The following is a 24,059-nucleotide window of genomic DNA, read 5'->3' as shown; positions in this document are numbered from 1 at the left end:
TATACTCACTTTACCCTCCTATATCTTCTTCCAAGTCATTTTCCCTCTCTTCTTGTTTTTGCTGCCTCAACTTTGACACACCAATATTCTCATGTAAATCACACTATTTGGTTCGAGCGGACTGGCAGAGATGCTGAGCTCTCCATCTTTTAATGTTGCTTTAAGAAACTTGGGAAAACATGGCACAATTTATACTGCCTCAGATAAAAAGGAGTAAACATTTCACTTTTTTTGGTGAGTGTTTAAAGAGTGAGCTTTTTCTTTGACTGATACTGACGTTTGCAGCTGACTCAAGATTTTCCCCTAATTATTTTGAAGGAGGAATGGGGGAGTGTGAATTCAGAGATACAAGCAGAGACAGTGGGAGAAAATAAGTGGGAGGATGTTGCGATGGTTGGCTCAGAATCACAGTGATGCCAGGATCAGTTGAAGGACATTTTCAGATCTGCGATTTAAGAAGAAATCAGAGGCGAAAGCCAGAGACTACAAAAACAGGGAGCTGAGTCTGAGAAAATATTGACTGTTTGGAAAGACTTCCGTTATTTATCAGCTTCTTCCTGTTTTTTTTGTTCTTTTTACAACTGATAGCACCTTTCTCAATACTGACTTCTCCTTTCCAAAACGTGTCTTTCAAAATTCACGAGCTGTTGACTCACTGGGAACTCAATCAAAACTGAAACTGTGTGTTTATACTCTAACTACACACACACACACACACACACACACACACACACACACACACACACACACACACACACACACACACACACACAAATATACTTTATAGCTGAATGAAATAAAGATAATTCTAAGACAATACATATAGCAATACATATTGGAATGCCACCAGTAGAATTGTTCCAGTCATTGTGTAATAAGTGACACAGTGTTTCTGTTGGTAGACACATATTAAATCAAGAGTTTAATCTGCACCAGTGCTGGCCCGCCTGTTTGTGGCTCCCGAACTGTTATTCCTTCACTATGTGTTCTGATTGGGTCAGCGAGTGTACGCCGGGACTTGTCTCCATGAAAACGATACACAGACAGCCGGGTCACTCACTGCTTCTAGCGCAACTTTTAACTTTCACTTTCGTTTTCGGAGAAGTTCGCGTGTCTACGTTTTGCCGGTTGTAAGGTATTAAAAATGGCGTGTTCCAAATAGATCACTTAAATGAAATGATCATTGAAACTCTGCTACTAAAAAATGACAGACTGAATTTGCGTCCATTTTCTTTTTAACTAGCACAATCCCTACAGGTTCTGCATTCTAGTGGAAGCAAACACTTGTCTTCAAAACGCTTATCCGATGGTGGCTAATCTCAAACATCCTTTCTTCAAGTTACGTTCATGGAACAGACAGTGAGTGTCTCCTGGCAAACACCCTTTCACTCACGGTGCCAAAATTTTTATCATGCTTTTTAAAACTCAACACCATTTAATCACAAAACAAACAACATGAATTAACCCACAACCATCTTACCCTAACACATTCACGAACCATATTTACACCAACACCAACAGAATAACCAAGAGTCATTGCGCCACAGTCCACAAGGGGCGTTACAATATGCCAGGAGAGGCTGTGATAAAGATTTGCAATTGAAGCATAGGAATTTTGAAAAGACATTTCCTCAAAATTCGGAGGTAAGAACAACACATATAAATGCACTGAAATCGTCATATCAAGCTGCAAGCAGGATTCTTGTCACATCTATGACACAATGAAGTAAAATAATGCATGACTGAAGTGATGGACACAATGTTTGATGGCAAACAAAACAAGGAAATATTCAACTATGTATTTTAATTTATGTTAAAAATGGAGATGACATTTTTTTTAGTTCGTATTTTGTTGTTTTGAATGAAAGGGACATTTTGTTTTGAATATTACAGTATTATTGCATGTGGCCTGACCGACCTCCATACATGGACCTTTGAGTCATTGAAAAAATGTTGTGGCCCCTAAGATTTGTATTTGAGCACCCCTGCTTTAGACTGTCCATGAGTGTGACTTTTTATGTGTTTGCCTGTGTTAGTCCTGTGACGTGACCTGATCAAAAATATATGCTGTCATCAAATAGGAACATGTGCATACTGGGAAATGGTGGGAAAAAAAATTATCCCTTTAAGAGATGCTAATGGGAATAGGTTTAGGGTAAATTGTAAAGGGAATAGTAAAAAGGTCTGGTTGTGTGTGTTCTGAACCTCTTTTGTCTCCTCATATCTCAGTCTGCTTTTCTATCCCAGGGCTTTCCTCACAAATTCTGTGTCCACCGAAACGTTCTCCTCCGTCCTTTCGTCTTCAATCCCTCTCCTCTCCCTCCACATTCTGCCTGTCTCCACCCACCTCTATCCTCACTTTAACAGTTGAACGGCCATTTAAAATCAAACTGACTGCAATTCCCACTTGGAAACCCATTCATGATTCCTCATTTACCCTCTTTCTCATCCTTGTACTCCTTGCTTATAGTCTCATCTGTTTGATATTCCCTCATCAACATCAGTTTCTGTATTAGCGGATCTTTTCTCTCCATCTTTTACACGGTATCCATATTGCACAGATTGGATATTACTGAGACAAAGTGCAAAAAAGAGGAAATGCGTTCACGTGTCCAGTTAAGAATGACAGAAGTCCTCCCTAAGGCAGTAGTGTTAACTAATTTTAAGACTGTCTAGGCCCTTTTTACTCTTTTATTATACCGTAGAAGTCTTGTAAGTATACTGTATGATGAAACATATCCAGACATTCATTCTAGTAAGTGTGCCTCCTGCTGACAACCTCAGTGGACATTTTGTTCAGTTACAGGCTAATTAATAATCCTTTAAGCAGTCATTTCCCCGTTTCCTGCTTTGTGTATGAAAGTGTGTCTGAGCACATAGCCGATGAAAACACTGCCAAATTATTTGCATCAATATTAGAATTGGCAAAGTCATGCTTGAAGTGCTAACTGATGATGTCACAGTCAGGGTCCCATGTTGAGGCTAAACAGCATTAAAGATTAACTGCCTGCTTTATTCATTTTATTCATGGGCCTGGAGACTAGCCCATCTCCACACACAGCTTTGCCTGGTTTTTAATATTAATGCAAATATTTGTTGCGTGGCATCACGCACCAAACACACACACGCAGACGCGCACACACACACGTGCACACACATGCACAGAGTTCTCTGACTTCAGCGAATAGAGAAATGGGTTTCTATCATGCACAGTTCCCCTGAGAATAACCATTTAAACTTAAATGATTCCTACTCTGGTGCCAGTGAGAATCCATCTTATTCTGTCTGACTGTGTCACTGATTAACACAGAATCCCTCAGTGCTGACTGACATTACTTCTGTTCCATTTAAAGAATAAATCCAATATATACAGCAATCACATTTATGATCTCGATTTATGAGATTAGATTGTGAGATTAGTGTGTGTTAATATTAAACAGTTGAAATTCTGCTCTCCCCAGTATATTTTCTGTATGTTGATCTAGGGATACCACTTTTAATCAATATCAATATGTAATAGTTTCCAAATGCACAGATCCGCCAAACTTTTTGAGTGACTTGATAAAAGCCACAATTTAAACCTGTCTGTTGGTGTCAGAATATACCGATATTGACAACACATATAATAATACTATACAATTGTGTGAATAATCCAACACAGATGTTTGTGGCCTTTGTCAATCTTGTGTTTATGAGTTCATCTGGCTTGCTATCCATAAGGTGTAATCTTTCTTTAGGCACAATTTATAGATTCTCTCTTCTCTCACACTTGTGTGTTGAGTGCAATTGATTTTCTTAAAAAGAGACAAGAACACAGTCAACAAAGCTAAAGATCAGTCTGACTGATTGCATTACTTGTTGTCCAATCCCCAATAGGTATCATGAAAATTATTGTTGTTGTGAATTAGTTTGGCCTTGATTATCATGAAACTCAGAGATCATGACAACTCCAGTCTGTACTCGACCAAAGATCATTTGTAAGGGCAGAAGTCTCACTCTGTTACACTGCTGTAACAACTGCGGTGGACACAGCCTGTATATAATCCTATCTATAATTCCAACTCAAACAGTGTTGCACATCTTCTTGCATTTTCAGTGGTAGTAATCATCCAGTTTCATATCATAACAATAACCCTCCACCAAAGTCTTCCACTCTCCAAGTCACAATAATGCCTTGGTGGTGTTACATTTCATGCAGTCATTCCCATAAATGTAAAATGAGTACAGACCATTAAGTCAGTGGGAAGTAAATGAAAGGACAGTGGGAGACAATGAGAGAGATGAAGAAAGACACAGAAATAAAAAAAAAAAAAAAAAAAAAAAAGCAGATAGAAACCAATACTGACTGTAACCAGTTTGTGGAGTGATTGTGTTATCTCTGACACATTTGGTGTGTGTGTGTACCAGGTTTACTAGTGATGCATGGAGCTGATTAGGGTTGAGAAATATGGTCTGAGCTGACAGGAACATTTTAATAATACCTCTGGTGCCATTATGCCATATCTAATTAACTGTGTTAGCCAAAACAATAGTTCCCATCTGTTTTATTTTTTCCAGACATGTTATCTGTAAATGAAAACCACTGGACGACAACAGATACACATAGTTGTAAAAGTCAAGATTAGCGAAGTACTGCTGCCATTGAGAAGTGAGAAACTTCAGTGACGATGACTGTGTCTCCAGAACAAAATGATTTGATGTTCACAGACCTGTAAAGATTTTGCTGATGTGTTTATATACACAAAGGAGCCTGCATTAGTTCTACACTTATATAGAATTGCTTAATCAAGGGGTAGGAAGGACTGAATGAAGTACTGTTGAGTCATACACTGTCTGGTCAAAAAGACATCTTTTTGGAATTTCTTGGAATATGCCAAGAATATTTGATCATACATACTAAAAAAAGAATGCAACCCAGGACATAAATAAGTGTTGTGACATTGCATACTCAAAACGATGCCTTGGCAAATGTGTGCTGTGAGCAAAGTATTGATCAGTAAAGTTTTGTCTCAGTTGAAGGACAATTCCAACTGGGTTTTGTGAGATCAAGTCAAAAAATAAAAGCGTGATGTACAGCCTCTGTTGGGCCCCGATGTTTAACATGCTGCCTCACCTGAATACTTGGTCCAGTCCTTCAGAAAGACCACAAGTGTTAATCATGTCTAAAGGCATCTCTCAAACACCCAAAAGTCATTATCTCAATCAACTATGATGTTGTAAAATATCTGACTGGTCATGACGACTCTATTGGCCCATATACAGCTTCTGAACTCAAAAGGATACTCAAATCATTTGCATTCAAAGGACATGGCTGTACAGCTACAGGACAGTGAGTGCACCCAAGTGTTGCCTGCTTCCTTTTGGTGCACGTGTAAACTAACTGGGCTGTTCATTTAGAGTATGCCATGGTGCAAAGCTCCATGGGCGGCTCATGATCCACAATGATGGCTCCAGAAATGCTTACACACCCCCCATCCTGGTTGCTAACATGTAAGTAAGAGTACCTGCACTTATTTGTTTCCCCTTCAAACACTGCTGAGAGTTGGTGGAGAAATGTATATTTATTTCAACCCAAAACATCTTTAAGGAGGAGGAGGTGTTCCAGGCTATGAGGGTCAGGACATTTTTTAGCACATCATCTCTTTTTTTCACCCCTCAAATGAAAATAAAACGCATGTACTTGAACCCTCTCTGTCTAACCCATGCAGATAATTGGAATTAGCATTTACACTGTTCATAGGTTAAGGTCATCCTACTTTGCAAAACCAAAAGTGAAAAATGAAGCTCTTTCATTGCAACAGCAACAGATAACATCAGTGTAACAAATTTGCTGCATGAGAACAGAGTAACTGAATGTGTTGCGTGAGAACAGAGTGTGTGTGAAAAGACAATAATAACTTCAAGCCTACAATTGAAAGAACATGATCTCAAAGTTTTGTCAAGCAAACACACACGGTGACAGGAGGGTGGAATTTTCTGGCTGAGAGATCACAAGATACAATATAGATCAAATCACCACGACGATGCACTTAAAGTCACTTTCAGGTAGAAAACTGCTAGTTGATTTGAATTGTGGAAATACGCGAAATTCGCAAACTTCATTATTTCTAGATGATTTTGATGTATAGAATTTTAATTATCACAAAAAAAGACAGTTAACCTGTATGTCAAGTATTATCTAACTAAACAAACTACATTACAGGTGTAGCAGTTGTTTTCACAATTTGAATATTATATTGTTTGATTTGAAATAAACAAATATCTCTCACTTTCATTAATCCCCATACTCTAATTCACCACATGTACTTGAACCCTCTCTGTCTAACCCATGCAGATAATTGGAATTAGCATTTACACTGTTCATAGTTTAAGGTCATCCTACTTTGCAAAACCAAAAGTGAAAGATGAAGCTCTTTCATTGCAACAGCAACAGATAACATCAGAGTAACTGAATGTGTTGCATGAGAACAGAGTGTGTGTGAAAAGACAATAATAACTTCAACTGCACTTAAAGTCACTTCCAGGTAGAAAACTGCCAGTTGATTTGAATTGTGGGAATATGCGAAATCTGCAAACTTGATTATTTCTAGATGATTTCAATGTATGAAATCTTAATGAATACAAAAAAGTCAGTTACGTTGTATGTCAAGTAATATCTAACTAAACAAACTACATTAAAGGTTTAGCAGTTGTTTTTACAGTTTGAATATTATATTGTTTGATTTGCTCGATATCTCTCACTTTCAATTATCTCTGTGTTCTAATTCACCACATTTACTTGAACACTCTGTCTAACCAATGCAGATAAGTGGCCATAGCATTTACACTGCTCATAGCTCACAGTGATCTGAGGTTACCTCAGAAAAAACGAAAGTGAAATATGAAAACTGTTTTTATTCAACACTAACAGTTAACCATCAGAGAAAAATAAAGGTTGCATGAGAACAGGTTGTGAGTACAAACACATACAAGTGTGGCTCACTCTCCGTAAGCCCCCCACAGACCTCAGTTTCACTGTCAAAAGTTTTGAGAATGTGACCTGGTTTTGTATGTTAACAATTGAAAAAATGTAAATATGTTTCATGTACAATTTAGGAAATACAAAAAAAAAAAAAAAAAAAAAAAAAATCACAAGATACAATATGGATCAAATCACCATGAAGATGTACTTAAAGTCACTTTCAGGTAGAAAACTGCCAGTTGATTTGAATTGTGGAAATATGCGAAATCCGCAAACTTGTTTATTTCTAGATGATTTCAATGTATACAATTTTATTGAACACAAAAAAGTCAGTTATATGTCAAGTAATATCTAACTAAACAGACTACATTAAAGGTGTAGCAGTAGTTTTTACAATTTGAATATTACATTGATTTGAAATAAACAAATATCTCTCACTTTCATTAATCCCCATACTCAAACAGAGTGTGTGTGAAAAGACAATTATAACTTTAAGCCTGCAATTGAAAGAACATGTTCTCAACGTTTTGTCAGTCAAACACACACGGTGACAGGAGGGTGGAATTTTCTGGCTGAGAGATCACAAGATACAATATAGATCAAATCACCACGACGATGCACTTAAAGTCACTTCCAGGTAGAAAACTGCTAGTTGATTTGAATTGTGGAAATATGCGAAATTCGCGAACTTCATTATTTCTAGATGATTTTGATGTATAGAATTTTAATTATCACAAAAAAAGACAGTTAACCTGTATGTCAAGTATTATCTAACTAAACAAACTACATTACAGGTATAGCAGTTGTTTTCACAATTTGAATATTATATTGTTTGATTTGAAATAAACAAATATCTCTCGCTTTCATTAATCCCCATACTCTAATTCACCACATGTACTTGAACCCTCTCTGTCTAACCCATGCAGATAATTGGAATTAGCATTTACACTGTTCATAGTTTAAGGTCATCCTACTTTGCAAAACCAAAAGTGAAAGATGAAGCTCTTTCATTGCAACAGCAACAGATAACATCAGAGTAACTGAATGTGTTGCGTGAGAACAGAGTGTGTGTGAAAAGACAATAATAACTTCAACTGCACTTAAAGTCACTTCCAGGTAGAAAACTGCCAGTTGATTTGAATTGTGGGAATATGCGAAATCTGCAAACTTGATTATTTCTAGATGATTTCAATGTATGAAATCTTAATGAATACAAAAAAGTCAGTTACATTGTATGTCAAGTAATATCTAACTAAACAAACTACATTAAAGGTTTAGCAGTTGTTTTTACAGTTTGAATATTATATTGTTTGATTTGCTCGATATCTCTCACTTTCAATTATCTCTGTGTTCTAATTCACCACATTTACTTGAACACTCTGTCTAACCAATGCAGATAAGTGGCCATAGCATTTACACTGCTCATAGCTCACAGTGATCTGAGGTTACCTCAGAAAAAACGAAAGTGAAATATGAAAACTGTTTTTATTCAACACTAACAGTTAACCATCAGAGAAAAATAAAGGTTGCATGAGAACAGGTTGTGAGTACAAACACATACAAGTGTGGCTTACACTCTCCGTAAGCCCCCCACAGACCTCAGTTTCACTGTCAAAGTTTTGAGAATGTGACCTGGTTTTGTATGTTAACAATTGAAAAAATGTAAATATGTTTCATGTACAATTTAGGAAATACAAAAAAAAAAAAAAAAAAAAAAATCACAAGATACAATATGGATCAAATCACCATGAAGATGTACTTAAAGTCACTTTCAGGTAGAAAACTGCCAATTGATTTGAATTGTGGAAATATGCAAAATCCGCAAACTTGTTTATTTCTAGATGATTTCAATGTATACAATTTTATTGAACACAAAAAAGTCAGTTATATGTCAAGTAATATCTAACTAAACAGACTACATTAAAGGTGTAGCAGTAGTTTTTACAATTTGAATATTACATTGATTTGAAATAAACAAATATCTCTCACTTTCATTAATCCCCATACTCAAACAGAGTGTGTGTGAAAAGACAATTATAACTTTAAGCCTGCAATTGAAAGAACATGTTCTCAACGTTTTGTCAGTCAAACACACACGGTGACAGGAGGGTGGAATTTTCTGGCTGAGAGATCACAAGATACAATATAGATCAAATCACCACGACGATGCACTTAAAGTCACTTCCAGGTAGAAAACTGCTAGTTGATTTGAATTGTGGAAATATGCGAAATTCGTGAACTTCATTATTTCTAGATGATTTTGATGTATAGAATTTTAATTATCACAAAAAAAGACAGTTAACCTGTATGTCAAGTATTATCTAACTAAACAAATTACATTACAGGTGTAGCAGTTGTTTTCACAATTTGAATATTATATTGTTTGATTTGAAATAAACAAATATCTCTCGCTTTCATTAATCCCCATACTCTAATTCACCACATGTACTTGAACCCTCTCTGTCTAACCCATGCAGATAACTGGAATTAGCATTTACACTGTTCATAGTTTAAGGTCATCCTACTTTGCAAAACCAAAAGTGAAAGATGAAGCTCTTTCATTGCAACAGCAACAGATAACATCAGAGTAACTGAATGTGTTGCGTGAGAACAGAGTGTGTGTGAAAAGACAATAATAACTTCAACTGCACTTAAAGTCACTTCCAGGTAGAAAACTGCCAGTTGATTTGAATTGTGGGACTATGCGAAATCTGCAAACTTGATTATTTCTAGATGATTTCAATGTATGAAATCTTAATGAATACAAAAAAGTCAGTTACGTTGTATGTCAAGTAATATCTAACTAAACAAACTACATTAAAGGTTTAGCAGTTGTTTTTACAGTTTGAATATTATATTGTTTGATTTGCTCGATATCTCTCACTTTCAATTATCTCTGTGTTCTAATTCACCACATTTACTTGAACACTCTGTCACTCTTAGGACCACAGCACAGTGTTCAATGTTGACTTCTGTAATCAGATAGAATGTGACTTTTCACCACATGACACATCAATGCAAATTCTGTCCTCCTCCAAGGCTCTGATAGGATGATACAAAATGACAGCCTTATGTGGGTAGAGGCCTCAACTTTTTCACTTCTCAGTATAAAATAAGGTTCACTCTCAGTTGTAAGAGAAGTGACTCATGCACTGATGTTGGATCATTCGTGATTTTGTGTTTGGGTATGTAAGCTACTTGTGTTAAACAATATTCAATCATCACAGTGTGAGGCTCTATTTTTCATTGTTCTGTTTTTGTTTGCAAACCGATGGGCTTTGGGCAACTAAAAAGTCCATTTAAAGGTCATCGTAGTCCAATATTCAGTCAAGGTCGGGCTCAAATAAAGAGAAACAGCAAGGGGAAATTAGTGATTTGAACTTGAAATTTAGCATATAAAATGGAAAAATGCAATGATACTGTAATGCTACACCTGCATGTATAATGCTTTGTGTTATTTTAATAATTTGTGTCTTTAGGAAATATCAAAGATGGGGTCAGAACAGAGCACCCTTCAAAAGAATGGCTACATACCTGAAAAGGAAACAGAACATCATGCTGTTGCTACTAAAGGAGATGAGAAATTTTCCATCATAAAGATCAGTTTTAAGGTAAGACTTATGCATGTGTATTAAATACATGTCTCAAATTCAACTGAATAAATGTTTAAGCACTAGGGTTGGGTGATTTCTGCTTAATTGGCATATGAAAATGTTGTCAAGTGAGATGAAACAACGGCTGTCAACCAGTGGTGATGGCATTGTTCATTGACCCAATTTGATGTTGAACAAAAATGTGGCGAACATAGGGAGGACACAAGACTAGTGTTCTTTTTGGCGGCCTGTTTTAATTTTAGTTTTAGTCTAGTCTTTGTGTAAAACTGTCATTTTAGTTTCCATTAGTTTTCATCACTTTTATACTCTTTTTAGTCTAGTCAAGTTTCAGTTGACTAAAAGTCTGAGCATTTTAGTCTTATTTTAGTCATAATTATCCATGACTATTTTTGTCTAGTTTTTCTCGACGAAAACTGATGACATTTTAGTTTAGTTTTAGTCAATGAAATTTGTACTTGAGTCTCTTTAGTAGTGCAATTTGTCTACTTGTCTTGCATTTGCTATGTCGTACCCTTCTCCCCTCATAGGCCAGTGTCATTTGGTAACAGCAGCACACACACACAAACACACCTCATGTTACTATTCATTGTTTTTTTTCTATTTATTTTATGTTTTATTTGTATTTTTTATGTATTCCTTGTTTTGTTTTCACACACACACGGCTGGCCGACTGTTGGGCTCATGAAGAAGCTCCTGTCAGTCCTCCCGACCGTCCTCACATTTCTGCCCTAAAAACAGCGTCTGTCACCGGCAAAAAACATTAACTCACTGAGTGTTTGTGATGAAAATAAATCAGCCCTCCAGACCCAGACTTTCCCCCAGAAATCAGCGTCTGTCCCCGCGAGTGAGTCAGTAAACCAGTTTACTGATGACGATCATGTAATTATGTAATTTAAGAGCAAAAAACGTAACTTTGTAACTTTCCAGGATGTTTGGTGGGTCAGTATCTCAATCACTACACATTATAACAGCATCCATATGATTATAAACTGTCTGTGGGTTTAGACTTACAGGGGACACTGGAGGGAACACCTAACCCTGGCTGGCCGGCAATCGGTCCCTTTCTTTGGGCTAGAGTTAACTTAATTTGGTGTCTTGAGTTATTAAGCCACTGCAGCTGCATCTCCTTAATAATGCCGCACGGGTGGGGATTGAGGAAGAGACGTCGGCTGCTTCTGTGTAGTGCGACCTGATGCAGCACCTGAACTGAGACTCAAGAAACAGAAATAATGCAAAGACAAAATAACGTTTACATTTCGTCTCGTTTTGGTCAACGAAAAAGAGATACTTTAGAAGAGTTTTTATTTTGTAAACCACATTTAGTCCCATTTTTGTTCGTCAACAATATTGCATTATATAGTTGATTATAGTTTTTGTCACAGGACCACTATTTACATTGTGTCTCGTCTCCATCACGTGATAAAGGGTCGTTGACGACGATATTTAGTCATAATTTTTGTTGACGAAAGCAACATTACACAAGACACAGCAATGTTGGATTGCCTGTGTTCAGGAGGGTAGTATGGCTGACGGGGTCCCACTTGTACTGACTGCAAACAACACCACCTTGGGACTTTCACCCAAAGATTTAGTTCTGTCAGTTGATCTGAGGGCACGAAAGTAAGTTCAACTCAGGCATGAGACATTGTTCCCAGTTAAATACAGTGTATACTTTATTATTAAATCTTATCAAAACAATGTAACATCCACACAAAATTTAAAAGGGAGCCTATTCAGGGCTGAGGCTCGTTAATGGGGGGAAACTAGTGAGGGGAGGGGTCCAAACTATATTCAAGTCACCCAGGCACGTGACACTCACACACACTTTGTGTGTAACCAAAATCCCCAGCACAGCACACAGGGAGGGAAGTGACACAGCCACCCAGGTCACCAGCACTGGCCTCTGCAAAGAAAATGGTCACACAAAAGTGAAAGAAAATTAGTAAAATGAAAACTGGGCAAATTATAGTCAAACCAAAAATATCTATTGCCCAGAATAAACCAACTAATAAAGAAAAGAAAGCAAATAACACGTTGTATGCAGAAACTAAACACCACCTGCCCTAAACAAACACCTGTTAATTAAAGCAAACCAAAAGAATATCAAAAGTCAAGACATGTGGGGTAACAAAAATAAAGGTGTCAAAGTAAAACTAAACATTGCCAACACATGGCCATGAAGAAGAAGATTAAAAGATAAGTGGTTTATCAGCGACCAAGCAACAGCAGTCAGCTGATCATGACGTTTCTCATCCAAGAACAAAATTAACACTATACCATACTGGTTTCAAGCACTGCAGTAAAAACATCATACACACATAGACACACGGTGGTGGGAGAGGGAGACACCCACGCGGCTACCGGCATTTACCTGCAACCATGCCACAGTTAGCTTTAAAGGTATCGACCAAGATCATACAGACAGAGAGGACACTTACCACCGCAATCCAACGGGACCAGCACACACTAAGCAGGGCATGTCAGCTCAGCCGTTCTGCAATACAACATACATGCGCCATAAGAATGAAGAATCAACAACTGGCAAAGTGGAAGTGATGGACAGCATATCTTCCTACCCGCCGAGAGCCAAAACTTCTGGACCGGAAGTGATGTGTCAAAGAGAGAGCGCAAAGAGAGAGAGAGAGAGAGAGAGAGAGAGAGAGAGAGAGAGCCGAGGAGGGCTGCCGCATTTATACTATGTTCCCCACACAGTGAGTGGCTACCATCGGTGTTCAATTAGTGACTCGGATTCAAAAGCATTATGCTGCTAGATTCAGCTTCTTTGACACTGTAATTACAAAACCTTTGAAGTAAGGCCAATTCAAGCAATACAATATTTTTTAGGAAACTTTTTTTGACTTATTTCTAATACATTATTAAATCAATAGGGTAATGATTAAAGAAATAAGAGAAATATATGCATCTTCTTTTCTTTTCAAAAAGGATACATAAATTAGCAAAATTACAAATCTATAACTTTTCTTACCACTTATTAGTGGTAATATAGTTTTTTTTAATAAGTTGGGGGAGGTAGGCCCACATGATACTAATAGCAGATTACCAATAATAAACAAATTGCCAACTGTTTTTTTCCTTTTATTTATTATTATTTTTTTCAATCAGCAGTAGCACAAACAAGTAGCAATGTGGGGCAATGTGGAAGCCTGAAAACATTATTTTGCACAAGAAATATTCATTTAACAGATACAGTAGTATCGAAACAAAGTTATTCTCATCCTCTTTTTGAGAGATAAATGTATGTATGAATGTAGTGTCATAATGTACCAGGAGAAGTGAGACCATGCTTAAACAAAAAAAGAAAACAAAAAAACTAATAAAACATGAACTTAAAAACCACACAGATTAAAGCTGCAATCTTGACCAGCTTTGAGGAAAAATTGGACTTAGCCAGATAATTTGGATAAGCACAGCTCCAGCTCCCTCCTTCTTCCTACAGCCCTGCCTTCAAAGCCCCTCCCTACAGAGGAGCCTGCCCTGCACCAGCAGGCTTGTAACCATGATAACAGAGGACACCAGGTAACCATGTTGTATTCAAAATAACAACAACATAAGCCCTGATAGTTCTATTTCTGATGAATACAACTAAATCACAATATTGAGTGCCTCGTGCCGATCACTGTAGATATCCTGAGTAACAAACAATATTCCTCACTTCACTGTAGACAAAGCTACCAGCTAATCATTACCCGGTGCAACATTTTTTCTCTGAAGCATGAGTAATGTTATTTCTCTAAACCAATTCAACCACCTCAGAGAGCCCTAAACACAAAGTAATGGTCTTATAACTGCCCGGTCTCTTGAAAGACACTTTTGTTAATCAGTAGCCATAAACACACAGCTAAACACCAGAGTTAGCATACAAGTTAACAAGATAGATTTAGCGACAAGCTACGTAGCTCGACTGCAACATCGTATGGCCATATGCGCTATTGTGAGTATTACTGTAACTGCTGCCATCTTAACCTTGTAGTTAAAACATAACTTAAACATATATCATGCAGGGGTCCTTACTTGTCCAGCAGAAAAGCAGCAAACTCTGTGTCTTGAGTCCTTAAAAGTCCCGCAGCTCCCTCCACCTCTGAAATGCCACTCCAATATTTATCCTTGTTTTCTCTCTGGCTCTGTCCAATTCTTTCTTTTTACACTGCTTTTCTTTCTAAGTCTTCTTATTGGTCTCCGCCATTGTTTACAGTTTGGGCATGAACCTATCTGACCAGGGTAAGAGCGGGCACTGCAACTGCGCAGGGGACGGGCACTGCCGAGTAGGCACTGCATGAGGGAAGGCATATACACAAGTGATTGACATTTTTCAGACACTCCCCTTGGCTCTGATTGGCTGTATTCTACTAGGAGCGTTGGATTCTTGTAAATCAAATTAGGGCCATTGGGTGGTGCCACAGACAGTGGATTTTTACACAGCTGACCGGTATCTTCTACTGTCAGACCATAATGACAATTTTAGCAAATATAACCAAAAAATAGTTACAGACTATGGCTTTAAACAATAAATAAAATGTGCTCTGTTAACAAAACTTATCCATAACAGGCATCGTAGTGCCTTTACAAATTTTACCTTATTTTACTTAAGTCCATATTTAGACTCTCTTCCGGTCTCCTCTCCCACTATATTTCACCCAAAATGTTCCCACACCAGACGCACTAGTTTGTTTGTGGGATTACAGTTTAAATGCTATAGAGGTAGGGCTGGCTATGTGACACTCATACAGGGGGTAACATACATGGAGTACAGCGGGGAACAGAATGGTAAGGTGATGATAACTTGAGCTGAGCTTGCCCATAATAGGTGTATTCAGTAAGGAAGTTGGTGGAGAGACTGAAAGAGTAAACTGACTTTGCAAGCACAAGAGGAGTGAAGTTGCTTAAGATTGTGGTTTGTTTAAAATGAATTGCTATTTTCAACAGACATCTGACTATGTTGATCCAGCAGTGACTAGCGAGATAAAAATCCTCAAGGAAACACATCATTCTCATATTGTGAGCTTCAAAAACTCTTTCCAAGGTAAGTTTTTAATGAAAATTAGTATTGTTGACACTTTTACACTCAGCGTCTATTAAAATAGCCTTTTTTTTTTTTTTTTTGCAAATGCAAATATGAACAATTTAAGAAAAAAAAACTGTTTTGACAACTCAAAGTGAATTCAAAGGAAAAAAAGAACAGATTTGTCTATCTACTTCCTTTATAAAGAGGGCAAGATTTACTATGTGGTGATGGACTACTGTCAGGGAGGGAGCCTTGCTTCAAAGATCAGACAGATTCCATGTCCAAAAGAGTCTGAGGTACAGTTGTCTAAAGCAAAAGATATTTAAAATTACATCTGTGATATACCTGCTATCCTAAAAGTACCATACTTTGTTTTCTAGGTACTTAGCTGGATTGTTGAGATCAGTATGGCTTTGAGAACCATGCATAAAAATGGCTTGATTCACAAACATCTGACACCAGAGGTAATACACATTTTACTTAATTAAAAGATTAAAAGTGTCTCCACATTATCCATCATCTGTTTTAAATCATCATAAATGTATCAATGTTTACCCATTGTTCTATACATTGTTTTTGTTTTTTCTAAATAGCAGTATTTCCATTTCTATTTTCACAGAATGTACTCCTCACTGAATATGGCACAGTGCGCTTGGGCGAATCTGGAAAAATCTATGAAAGGTATTGGCCTTTTTTATGTACTATATACAGAACTCCCATGCTGATGATAAAAAGAAACAAATGTAAATGTAATGTCAATTCTAATTATTTTGGTAATATCTTAAGTTGTGTCTGCTTTCAAATATAGAGGCTTCTCAAAAATACTCTAAACACAGTTTGACTTGTGTTCTCATATATACTTGACACATCTGGGTGATGCCATCTAATATGTGTTAACATGTCCGATGTGTAACCACTCATAAACAACTGTCTAGCAATGCCACAATGACACACTGCCATTGGCCACTGCACCACACTAGGAACTTTCCCACACAGCTGAGTTGAGAGTTGCGGGTAAACTATATAGCTCAAATGTCTCTTGTTTATTAGCCTTAGCGCATCAGAGTTTTGTTTGTCTTCCTTTTCACTTATCGTGTCTTCTTCTCTTTCTGCTTTTGATGTTTAATGGCCATGCACCAAAAATCTGTACCAAGACAATTTGTGAAGAATTTGAGTACTGTTACATGTCTAATGTAGGCATGGACTCGATCTATCTAACTATCTTTGGTATCTGGCACCAAGATGTTAGCAGCAGATTCTTACAGTTCTGTAAGTTGCAAGGTGGGGCCTCCATGGATCGGACTTGTTTGTCTAGCACATCCCACAGATGCTTGATTGGAATGAGATCTGGGGAATTTGGATGCAGTGAGAAGGTGAGCTCACCCCCCCTTCTCACAGTCTCTTTGGGGGAACGCCACTGTGTGGCGTGGCCCACGAGGGAGCGAAGAGAGACTTCTCTTCTCTACACCAGCACACACTCCCGCATATTATTCTAAGGACTCTATGAAAATGTTATTTTGATGTGTACGGTTATGATATGTGTGTATTGTGCCATGCTTGGCTAACGTGTGTGGCATGAGCCATGCACCGGCGTCAGGAACGCGGTGCGCCACAGCTCGCACTCAACACACCCACAACTCACCTGTGACAGTTTTCACTCTTTTATATCATCCTGGCATGTAGTGAGGTACCCACTACTTGTCCCGCTCTTCATCTGTTCACTGGTAACGACTCTGGTCCTGCATACATTCAAATACACTCACCGGTATTCACATCCACTCCCGGTCCAGCTCCACTACTCCTCTGTGGAAGCACGAGCCACTGCAGGGGCAGTCTTTATCAAGTGCAGGGCAAGGGGGACGCGGCCCATGTCGCTCAGGAGTGTTTGTTTCGCTATTGTATATTGGTTTGTGTGATCCTTGTGCAGGGATTTGGTATGTCAAGTGAAATATTGTCTGTGTCACAAGGGGATGTTGGTATTGTTTGTTCTGAGGGGTATTTATGTGTATAATGTAAGGGGTGGGCCATTATAGTTTTGGAGGTCCACCTGGTTAGTTGTTTCGGCCCAGTTGGGCTTAGCAGGCTGCCATATTTAAGGGAGCTTCATTCAGCTCTCTGGAGCTCTGAGTGCAAGTAGCCTGGTGCAAGGCTATGTTCCTGCTATATTGTTTGCCTTGCTTTGTCCTCTGAATACGTGTATTTTCATTGGGGTTTTTTTGTAAAATAATAAGCCTGTTCTTTTGGCACCTGCCGCTTCGCTGGCTCTGTTTCCCACCTCCATCACCTGAGTCTGGCTTGCCCTGATCCCCTTTATGTGGGGAGGCCACTTTGGTCCCTCACAGACGCCAAGTCAACACCTCAAACTCTTTGTTGTGCTCCTCAGACCATTCCTGAACCATTTTGTGCTTTGTGACATGGCCCATTAAACTGCTGAAAGAGGCCACAGCCATCAGGGAATACCATTTCCATGAGAGTTGTACATGGTCTGCAATAATGCTTAGGTATGCGTCAAGGTAACATCCATGTGGATAGCAGGACCCAAGGTTTCCCAGCAGAACATTGCCCAAAGCATAAAACTGCTCACATGGCTCCACCTCCGCCTTTTTCCCAAAGTACATCCTGGTGTTCTCCAAGTGACACACACACACCTGGCCATCCATGTAACGTAAAAGAAAACGTGATTCATTGGACCAGGCCACCTTCATGTGCCCATTGTTGGCACTTTCACTGGTTTGCAACTTGGCACCCCCATACACAACTGCAATGCACTGTGTATTGTGGCACCTTTCATGACCCTGTTGCCAGTTCACCAGTGTTCCTTCCTTGGATCAGTTTTGATAGATACTGACCACTGCAGATTGGGAATGCCCCACAAGAGCTGCAGTTTTGGAGACGCTCTGACCTAGTCATCTAGGCATCACTATTTGTCTCTTGTCAAACTCACTCAAATCTGCTTGCCTATTTCTCCTGCTTCTAATGCATCAACTTTGAGGATAACATGTTCACTTGCTGCCTAATATATCCCACCAACTAACAGGTGCCATGGTGAAGAGATAATGAGTGTTATTCACCTCACCTGTCAGTGGTCATAATGTTATGCCTGATCGGTTTTTGTCTGTATTCTTCCACACAGTTCAAAACAAACACAGCCAAAAACTGGATCAGATCGATTTGAAAATATAAATTTTCTGGCACCAGAAGTCTTCACAGATGGGATGTATGATGACAAAAGGTAAAGAGGTTTTTGCCAAATGGAGAAATTTTCTTCATAATGACTTAGAGGCCCCACACAACAACGTCACTTGGTTTAGGTTATTAGAATAGATAAATTATGTGCACACAAACCAGAGGAGTATCACTCCCATATACTCAATGTTTGAGCCCAATGAGCTTTGACAATGTGAAGCAGAAATATTCAAAGTTGTTTTGTCACATTTTGGAACAACAAGGGTTCGGGTTATAAAAAAGGAAGTAGAAAGTTTGTTTGCTCTGACCAGTGACAGTGCATCTTATATGTTACATACACCAAATAATTAAACAGTCCCATAAATAGTCAAATAAATCTGTTTTCTATTCTGTTTGTATTTAATGCAGAGAGAGTAGAAGGACTCACTGAAATAAAAGCTCAGTCAACTACTACTACAATTATAATTACTATAATAATACAAAATAATAATAAATTGTATTCATTTTTGTTGTTATTATCATCACTTTTTTTTCGTAGCGACATTTGGTCAGTGGGATGCATACTCTATGAGCTCTGTACTCAACATTCACCGGTAAGTTATCCAAAGGTTTGCATTGTTTACAATCAGTTAGTATGGAAATGTAGTAAGTGTGTATGTAAGTATGTAGTAAGTACTTCTCTGTGATATATGTGTCTTATGTTGTGGTAAAAGACTTAATTCTGATGTTGAGTGTACAGCAAATATTAACTTCATAAACATCAAATGGGCTGGGCAACAGAAACACTATATGTTAAAAAAATAATAATAAAATCCACTGAATGAAAATGTGAAATATAGTATACTCTCAAACAGTGTTTCAGTCAGTACCACTTTAGTCAAAGGACACAAATCCTAATCCAATATCAAATTGTAAAAAAGCGGTGGCGCTATATGGACTGATACATAACATCCCATAGGTGCTCAATTTGATTTAGGTCAGGAGAACAACAGGGCCAGTCAATGGCATCAATGCCTTCCTCAGCCAGGAACTGCCTTCACACTCATGAGGCCACATGAGGCTGAGCATTGTCCTACACCAGGAGAAACCCATGGCCCACTACACCAGCATAAAGTCTAACAATTGCTCTGAAGATTTCATCCAGGTATCACACAGCAGTCAGGGCACCATTGGCTATGACATCGAGGTCTGTGCAACCCACCAGGAATATGCCGCCCGAGACCATCACTGACCCACCACCAAACCAGTCCGTTATATGATGCTACAAACAACATAACGTTCACCATGGCATCTCCAGACTCTTTCAAACCTGTCACACGTGCTCAGTGTGAACCTGCTCTCATCTGTTGCGCCATAGTGGGCCTGCCAATTCTGGTGTTCTCTCATGAATCCCGATCGAGCTGCATTTTCCCTTTGACAGTTTGGTTAGAAAAATGCACACCAGTTCTGTGTCTATACAAATTATGCTTTGTGCTCAAACACAGTCAAAGTGAATGGACACATGAACTGGCCCATCAGACCATATTTGGCAGTTTATACTGTCTACTTACTCCCAGCTGATCAAAAGGGTCAAGCCATCAGTTAAAACTGATAAAGTGTGGACAGATGAAGCTGAAGCAGCCCTGCAGGACTTCTGTATTGTTTGCAGGAGAGAACAATAAAACAAAAAAAAATGGCAGAGGGTGCAGCATGTTAACACAAGTGTATCATCAAGACCTTTGTTTCGTAGAGATAAGGTCAGATCCAGGTCAGAATCACTAACCCTCCAGCAAATTATGATGTCAGCCTTAAAAACGTATATACTAAAACCATTCAACTAAGCTAAGGTCTGAAAATATGCTAAAAAGGCAATGACGGTTCCTTCTGTTTGCCTTTCAGACAAATACTGAGCAAGATGCTAATCTCAAATATGGCAGAGAACAACTTTTAGAAAGTAACATAGAATTAAAGAAAAGCAAAATTACTGTAACCATATTATAGTAAGTATGAAAAGTATTTTCTAAAATTGATTCTCCTTCAGTTCTCAGCAGAGACTTCAATCAAGCTCATTCCCAAGATAATTGGAGCTCCTTACCCACCTCTCCCAGAGCACTTCTCACCAGAGCTTTGTGAACTACTGAGTGATATATTAAACAAAAACCCTCAATCAAGACCAACAGCCAGCGAGATCCTGGAACGTCCTATCATGATAAGGTGTCTCTTAGAAAAGGTGTGAAACTTCTGTAAATACAGTTGTGAACTCACTCTTCCACAGCACATGCTGTACACATATTGTGTATTTCTTTCCGTTGTCAACATAACATTCGGGGCGCCACAATTATGCCATGTTCCATTAGTGAATTGATAAACTGCATTTAACCAAGCACATCTAATATCTGTCTAAACCTGATTTAAATGTATGGATTCTGAATTATGGATTCTGTGTATTGTATTATATTATAGATATATCTGATAACCTTTTACAACATCTCGTCACTTTCAGGGCTCCATAGCATTGTGATCTCATCACTGAATGGGAAAGACTGTAATTGGATTATGTTATTCTAATTTTGACTGGAATTCTGTAGTTACTTCCTAATTCTAATTTCTTCCTCTCTTGATCAATTGGAGCTTTAAAGAGCAACTTAGCACCAGACTGAACAGTGTGTTGCACTAAAGAACATTTTGAAATTATCAAAAACAGATAAGCTTTTTCAGTGGTCTTAAGTTGTTCTTTAATGCTCTAATAACTGTCTGCTTTTTGATAGAGCAAAGACGCTGTGAAGGACCTCCAGACCAAGTTGGACAATCTCAGGAAAGTGGCAGACGGTTTGGAGCGTGTGCACCAGGGTACCACCATCGGCAGTCTGGCAGGAGGAGTAATTGGAGCGGCAGGAGGGATCACATCCATAGTGGGTCTTATACTGGCCCCTTTCACTTTGGGAGCCTCTCTCATTGTCACTGGGGTTGGAGTAGGAGTGGGTGTAGCTGGTGGGCTCACTGCTGGTGCTTCCAATATCACTAATATGGTCAATCAGTCCTCTGATCGCAAAGCTGTTCGAAGCATCATTAAAGAGTTTGAAGAGAGAATTAATGCAATTGTCACTTGGCTCCAGGAGATTACGATCATTTTAGAGGCAATCCAGGGCAGATGTGACTCAGCTGACACACTTGACAATGAGGGTAGCCAGTTAAATGAAGGCAACCTGTCCAGGATTAGCTCTAGGGCAGGAAGAGGCCTAGGAGGCATTGCTGAGTTGATTCGGCTAGTTCAAGTAATGAACATTGGCAGAATTGCAGCACAAACTTCCAGGGCAGTGCGTGTGGCAGAGGTGGCAACGGGTGTGTTTTCTGGTTTGTTTCTGGCAGTGGACATCTTCTTCATTGCCATGGATGCAAGGGAGCTACACCGCATTAGACAGGCAAAGGCAGCAGGGGAAGGAGGTGCACCTTCACTGTCTCAGACTGAAACTGATAACGTTACATCCACCTCTGACCGAGATGCACTAGTGGCAAGCTCTATAATGCAAGAGGTCACACCTCAGCCACAGAACCAGGCTTCCCAAAATGATACTCAGATCAGATCTGAGATCATGAAATTTGTTCGATCAATCAGACAGGCAGCAGACGAATTGCAAAGAGTCTTGGATGAGCTCGAAAGAATCATCACATCCATCCCTTCACTTCAGTATTAGAGAGAGCTAGAATGGTTACACTGATGTTGCTTGGTACAAGTCATGCATTCCTAACATGTTAAAATCCAAAATGACACATCAGGGGACACACCCCATTTTTTTCCTTTGCTTATACTCTGCTCTGTTCAAATGCTCTGGTCTAATACACACATTTTGATGCATTTCTACCTTATCGGTGATGTGAAAACATCAGATTTCCACACAGCGAATATAAAAGTTTTTGTCTCATCATAGTTAAGTTATAAAATCCCAGCGCAACACAGAACATCTCTCCTGCTGGGCTAGTCAAACCCACCTGTGAATGGTTCTCTGGGAAAAGAACTCAGCACAGCATTGGTTGGTTTGACCAATGACCCACAAGTGGCCCTAAAGACTCTGAAACTCAGAGCTCACATGTGTCCTCAACAAGTCTTTAAGAACACTCCCACACAGAGTTTAAAAGCCTACCAACACTTCTCCAGGTAGTTAGAACCAAAGAAGCCTCTTGGATGAGAGGTGAAAATCTGTCAGCACACAGATTTACCATGACCTGGATGACTGAGAACCTTCGTCAATATAATGACAATTAGTCTCATACTCCCATTTATGACCCTGATAACTGTGTTCATTATAGTTCTGCTTTAATAATGTTCAATGCTTATTGTATAGTTACATAAAGTATTTCTGTTTCATGATGTTTTACAATGGTAGAAACCTGAAAAATAAGAGATCAGTAGTACTAGTAGTAGTAGTAGTAGTAGTAGTAGTAGTAGTAGTAGCCCAATGTTGCCAGCAATCTGAACCTTGAGTTTATTCTTTTGCCTGTTTTATTTTGTAGGGGCTAACTGCATTAACATTAATATGCGTGTTTGTGAGTCATTCGACAATTATTTTGTATTCATTTTTGTGTACTTCTTTTGTCATAATTTTGACAACAATTATGACAAAACATAATTTTGTAAGAACAACTTGGTGTTTCCTAAATCACTGCAAGCTTGTAATTACCATATGAATCCATTTATAATACATATAAATATTGTAAACATCTGCATTGAAGAAAAATAAATCCAAATTGTTACAAAGATTCTCTCTTTGATAGTCATTTTTCATTAACACCCACGTAAGCTCTCAGTACAATTATGAATGCCTTTTAATGACATTTAATTTAACTTTATTTCAATATTCTCTGTTTAGTTAGCGGTTGGTTCGGTTTAACTCTCACATAGCTGTAAAATTATGGCTAATACTATACAAGATGAAGGTCTTGGGTTTAAAGCCCTGTCAGTACTTTCCTCTCGCTGAACATGCAGGTGAGGAAAAATGGAAACTTTTAAATATCCTTAGTTGTTAGTGTATCATTTTCTGTATATTTCTGTTAATCCTGTGATTAATTCTGAAACAATATAGTGCTACTCTTAATTATATACTGTGTTAAATTTCATAATTTGTTCATGGTGAAGCTTTCCTCAGTGAACAAACATTGCCCTGATGGCAATCAAGTCTTTGGGAAAGGCTCTGTGCAATGTACAAGAAGTTGCTGATGACAAATCAATCAGAACTCCTCCTTACTGCCATTTTTTTCTATAAAATTAACGCTAACCCTAACGCTATCCCTTACCATA

At 38.5% G+C, this 24,059-nt stretch overlaps 1 protein-coding gene and 1 long non-coding RNA gene across 4 annotated transcripts; one reads left to right on the top strand and one right to left on the bottom strand.

Moving 5' to 3' along the window:
- The first annotated feature begins 9,935 nt into the window (after nt 1–9,935).
- On the top strand, nt 9,936–23,521 carry LOC119007905 (calcium/calmodulin-dependent protein kinase type 1D-like). Of its 3 annotated transcripts, XM_037077853.1 has the most exons (10): nt 9,936–10,146; nt 10,441–10,572; nt 15,520–15,616; nt 15,803–15,894; nt 15,979–16,062; nt 16,218–16,279; nt 18,732–18,830; nt 19,323–19,377; nt 20,805–20,993; nt 21,532–23,521. In XM_037077853.1, exons 2-10 carry the CDS (start codon nt 10,453–10,455, stop codon nt 22,456–22,458), a joined length of 1,725 nt encoding a protein of 574 aa, XP_036933748.1. In that variant the 5' UTR covers nt 9,936–10,146; nt 10,441–10,452; the 3' UTR covers nt 22,459–23,521. The 3 variants fall into 3 exon arrangements, with proteins under 3 accessions (XP_036933748.1, XP_036933747.1, XP_036933749.1); XM_037077852.1 differs by having other exon boundaries at nt 9,936–10,572; XM_037077854.1 differs by lacking the exon at nt 9,936–10,146 and having other exon boundaries at nt 10,478–10,572; nt 15,542–15,616.
- On the bottom strand, nt 12,236–14,596 carry LOC119007906. Its single transcript, XR_005071275.1, has 2 exons — nt 13,014–14,596; nt 12,236–12,478 (listed from the first exon to the last, which is right to left on the bottom strand). It is a non-coding gene; the product is annotated as an uncharacterized LOC119007906 (long non-coding RNA).
- Nucleotides 23,522–24,059: the final 538 nt, after the last annotated feature.

The sequence above is a fragment of the Acanthopagrus latus genome, chromosome 18 (assembly GCF_904848185.1).
Source record: "Acanthopagrus latus isolate v.2019 chromosome 18, fAcaLat1.1, whole genome shotgun sequence".
Lineage (NCBI taxonomy): Eukaryota > Metazoa > Chordata > Actinopteri > Spariformes > Sparidae > Acanthopagrus > Acanthopagrus latus.
The sequence above is the reverse complement of the archived record's forward strand: the minus strand, read 5'-3'. Positions and strand labels throughout refer to the sequence as shown.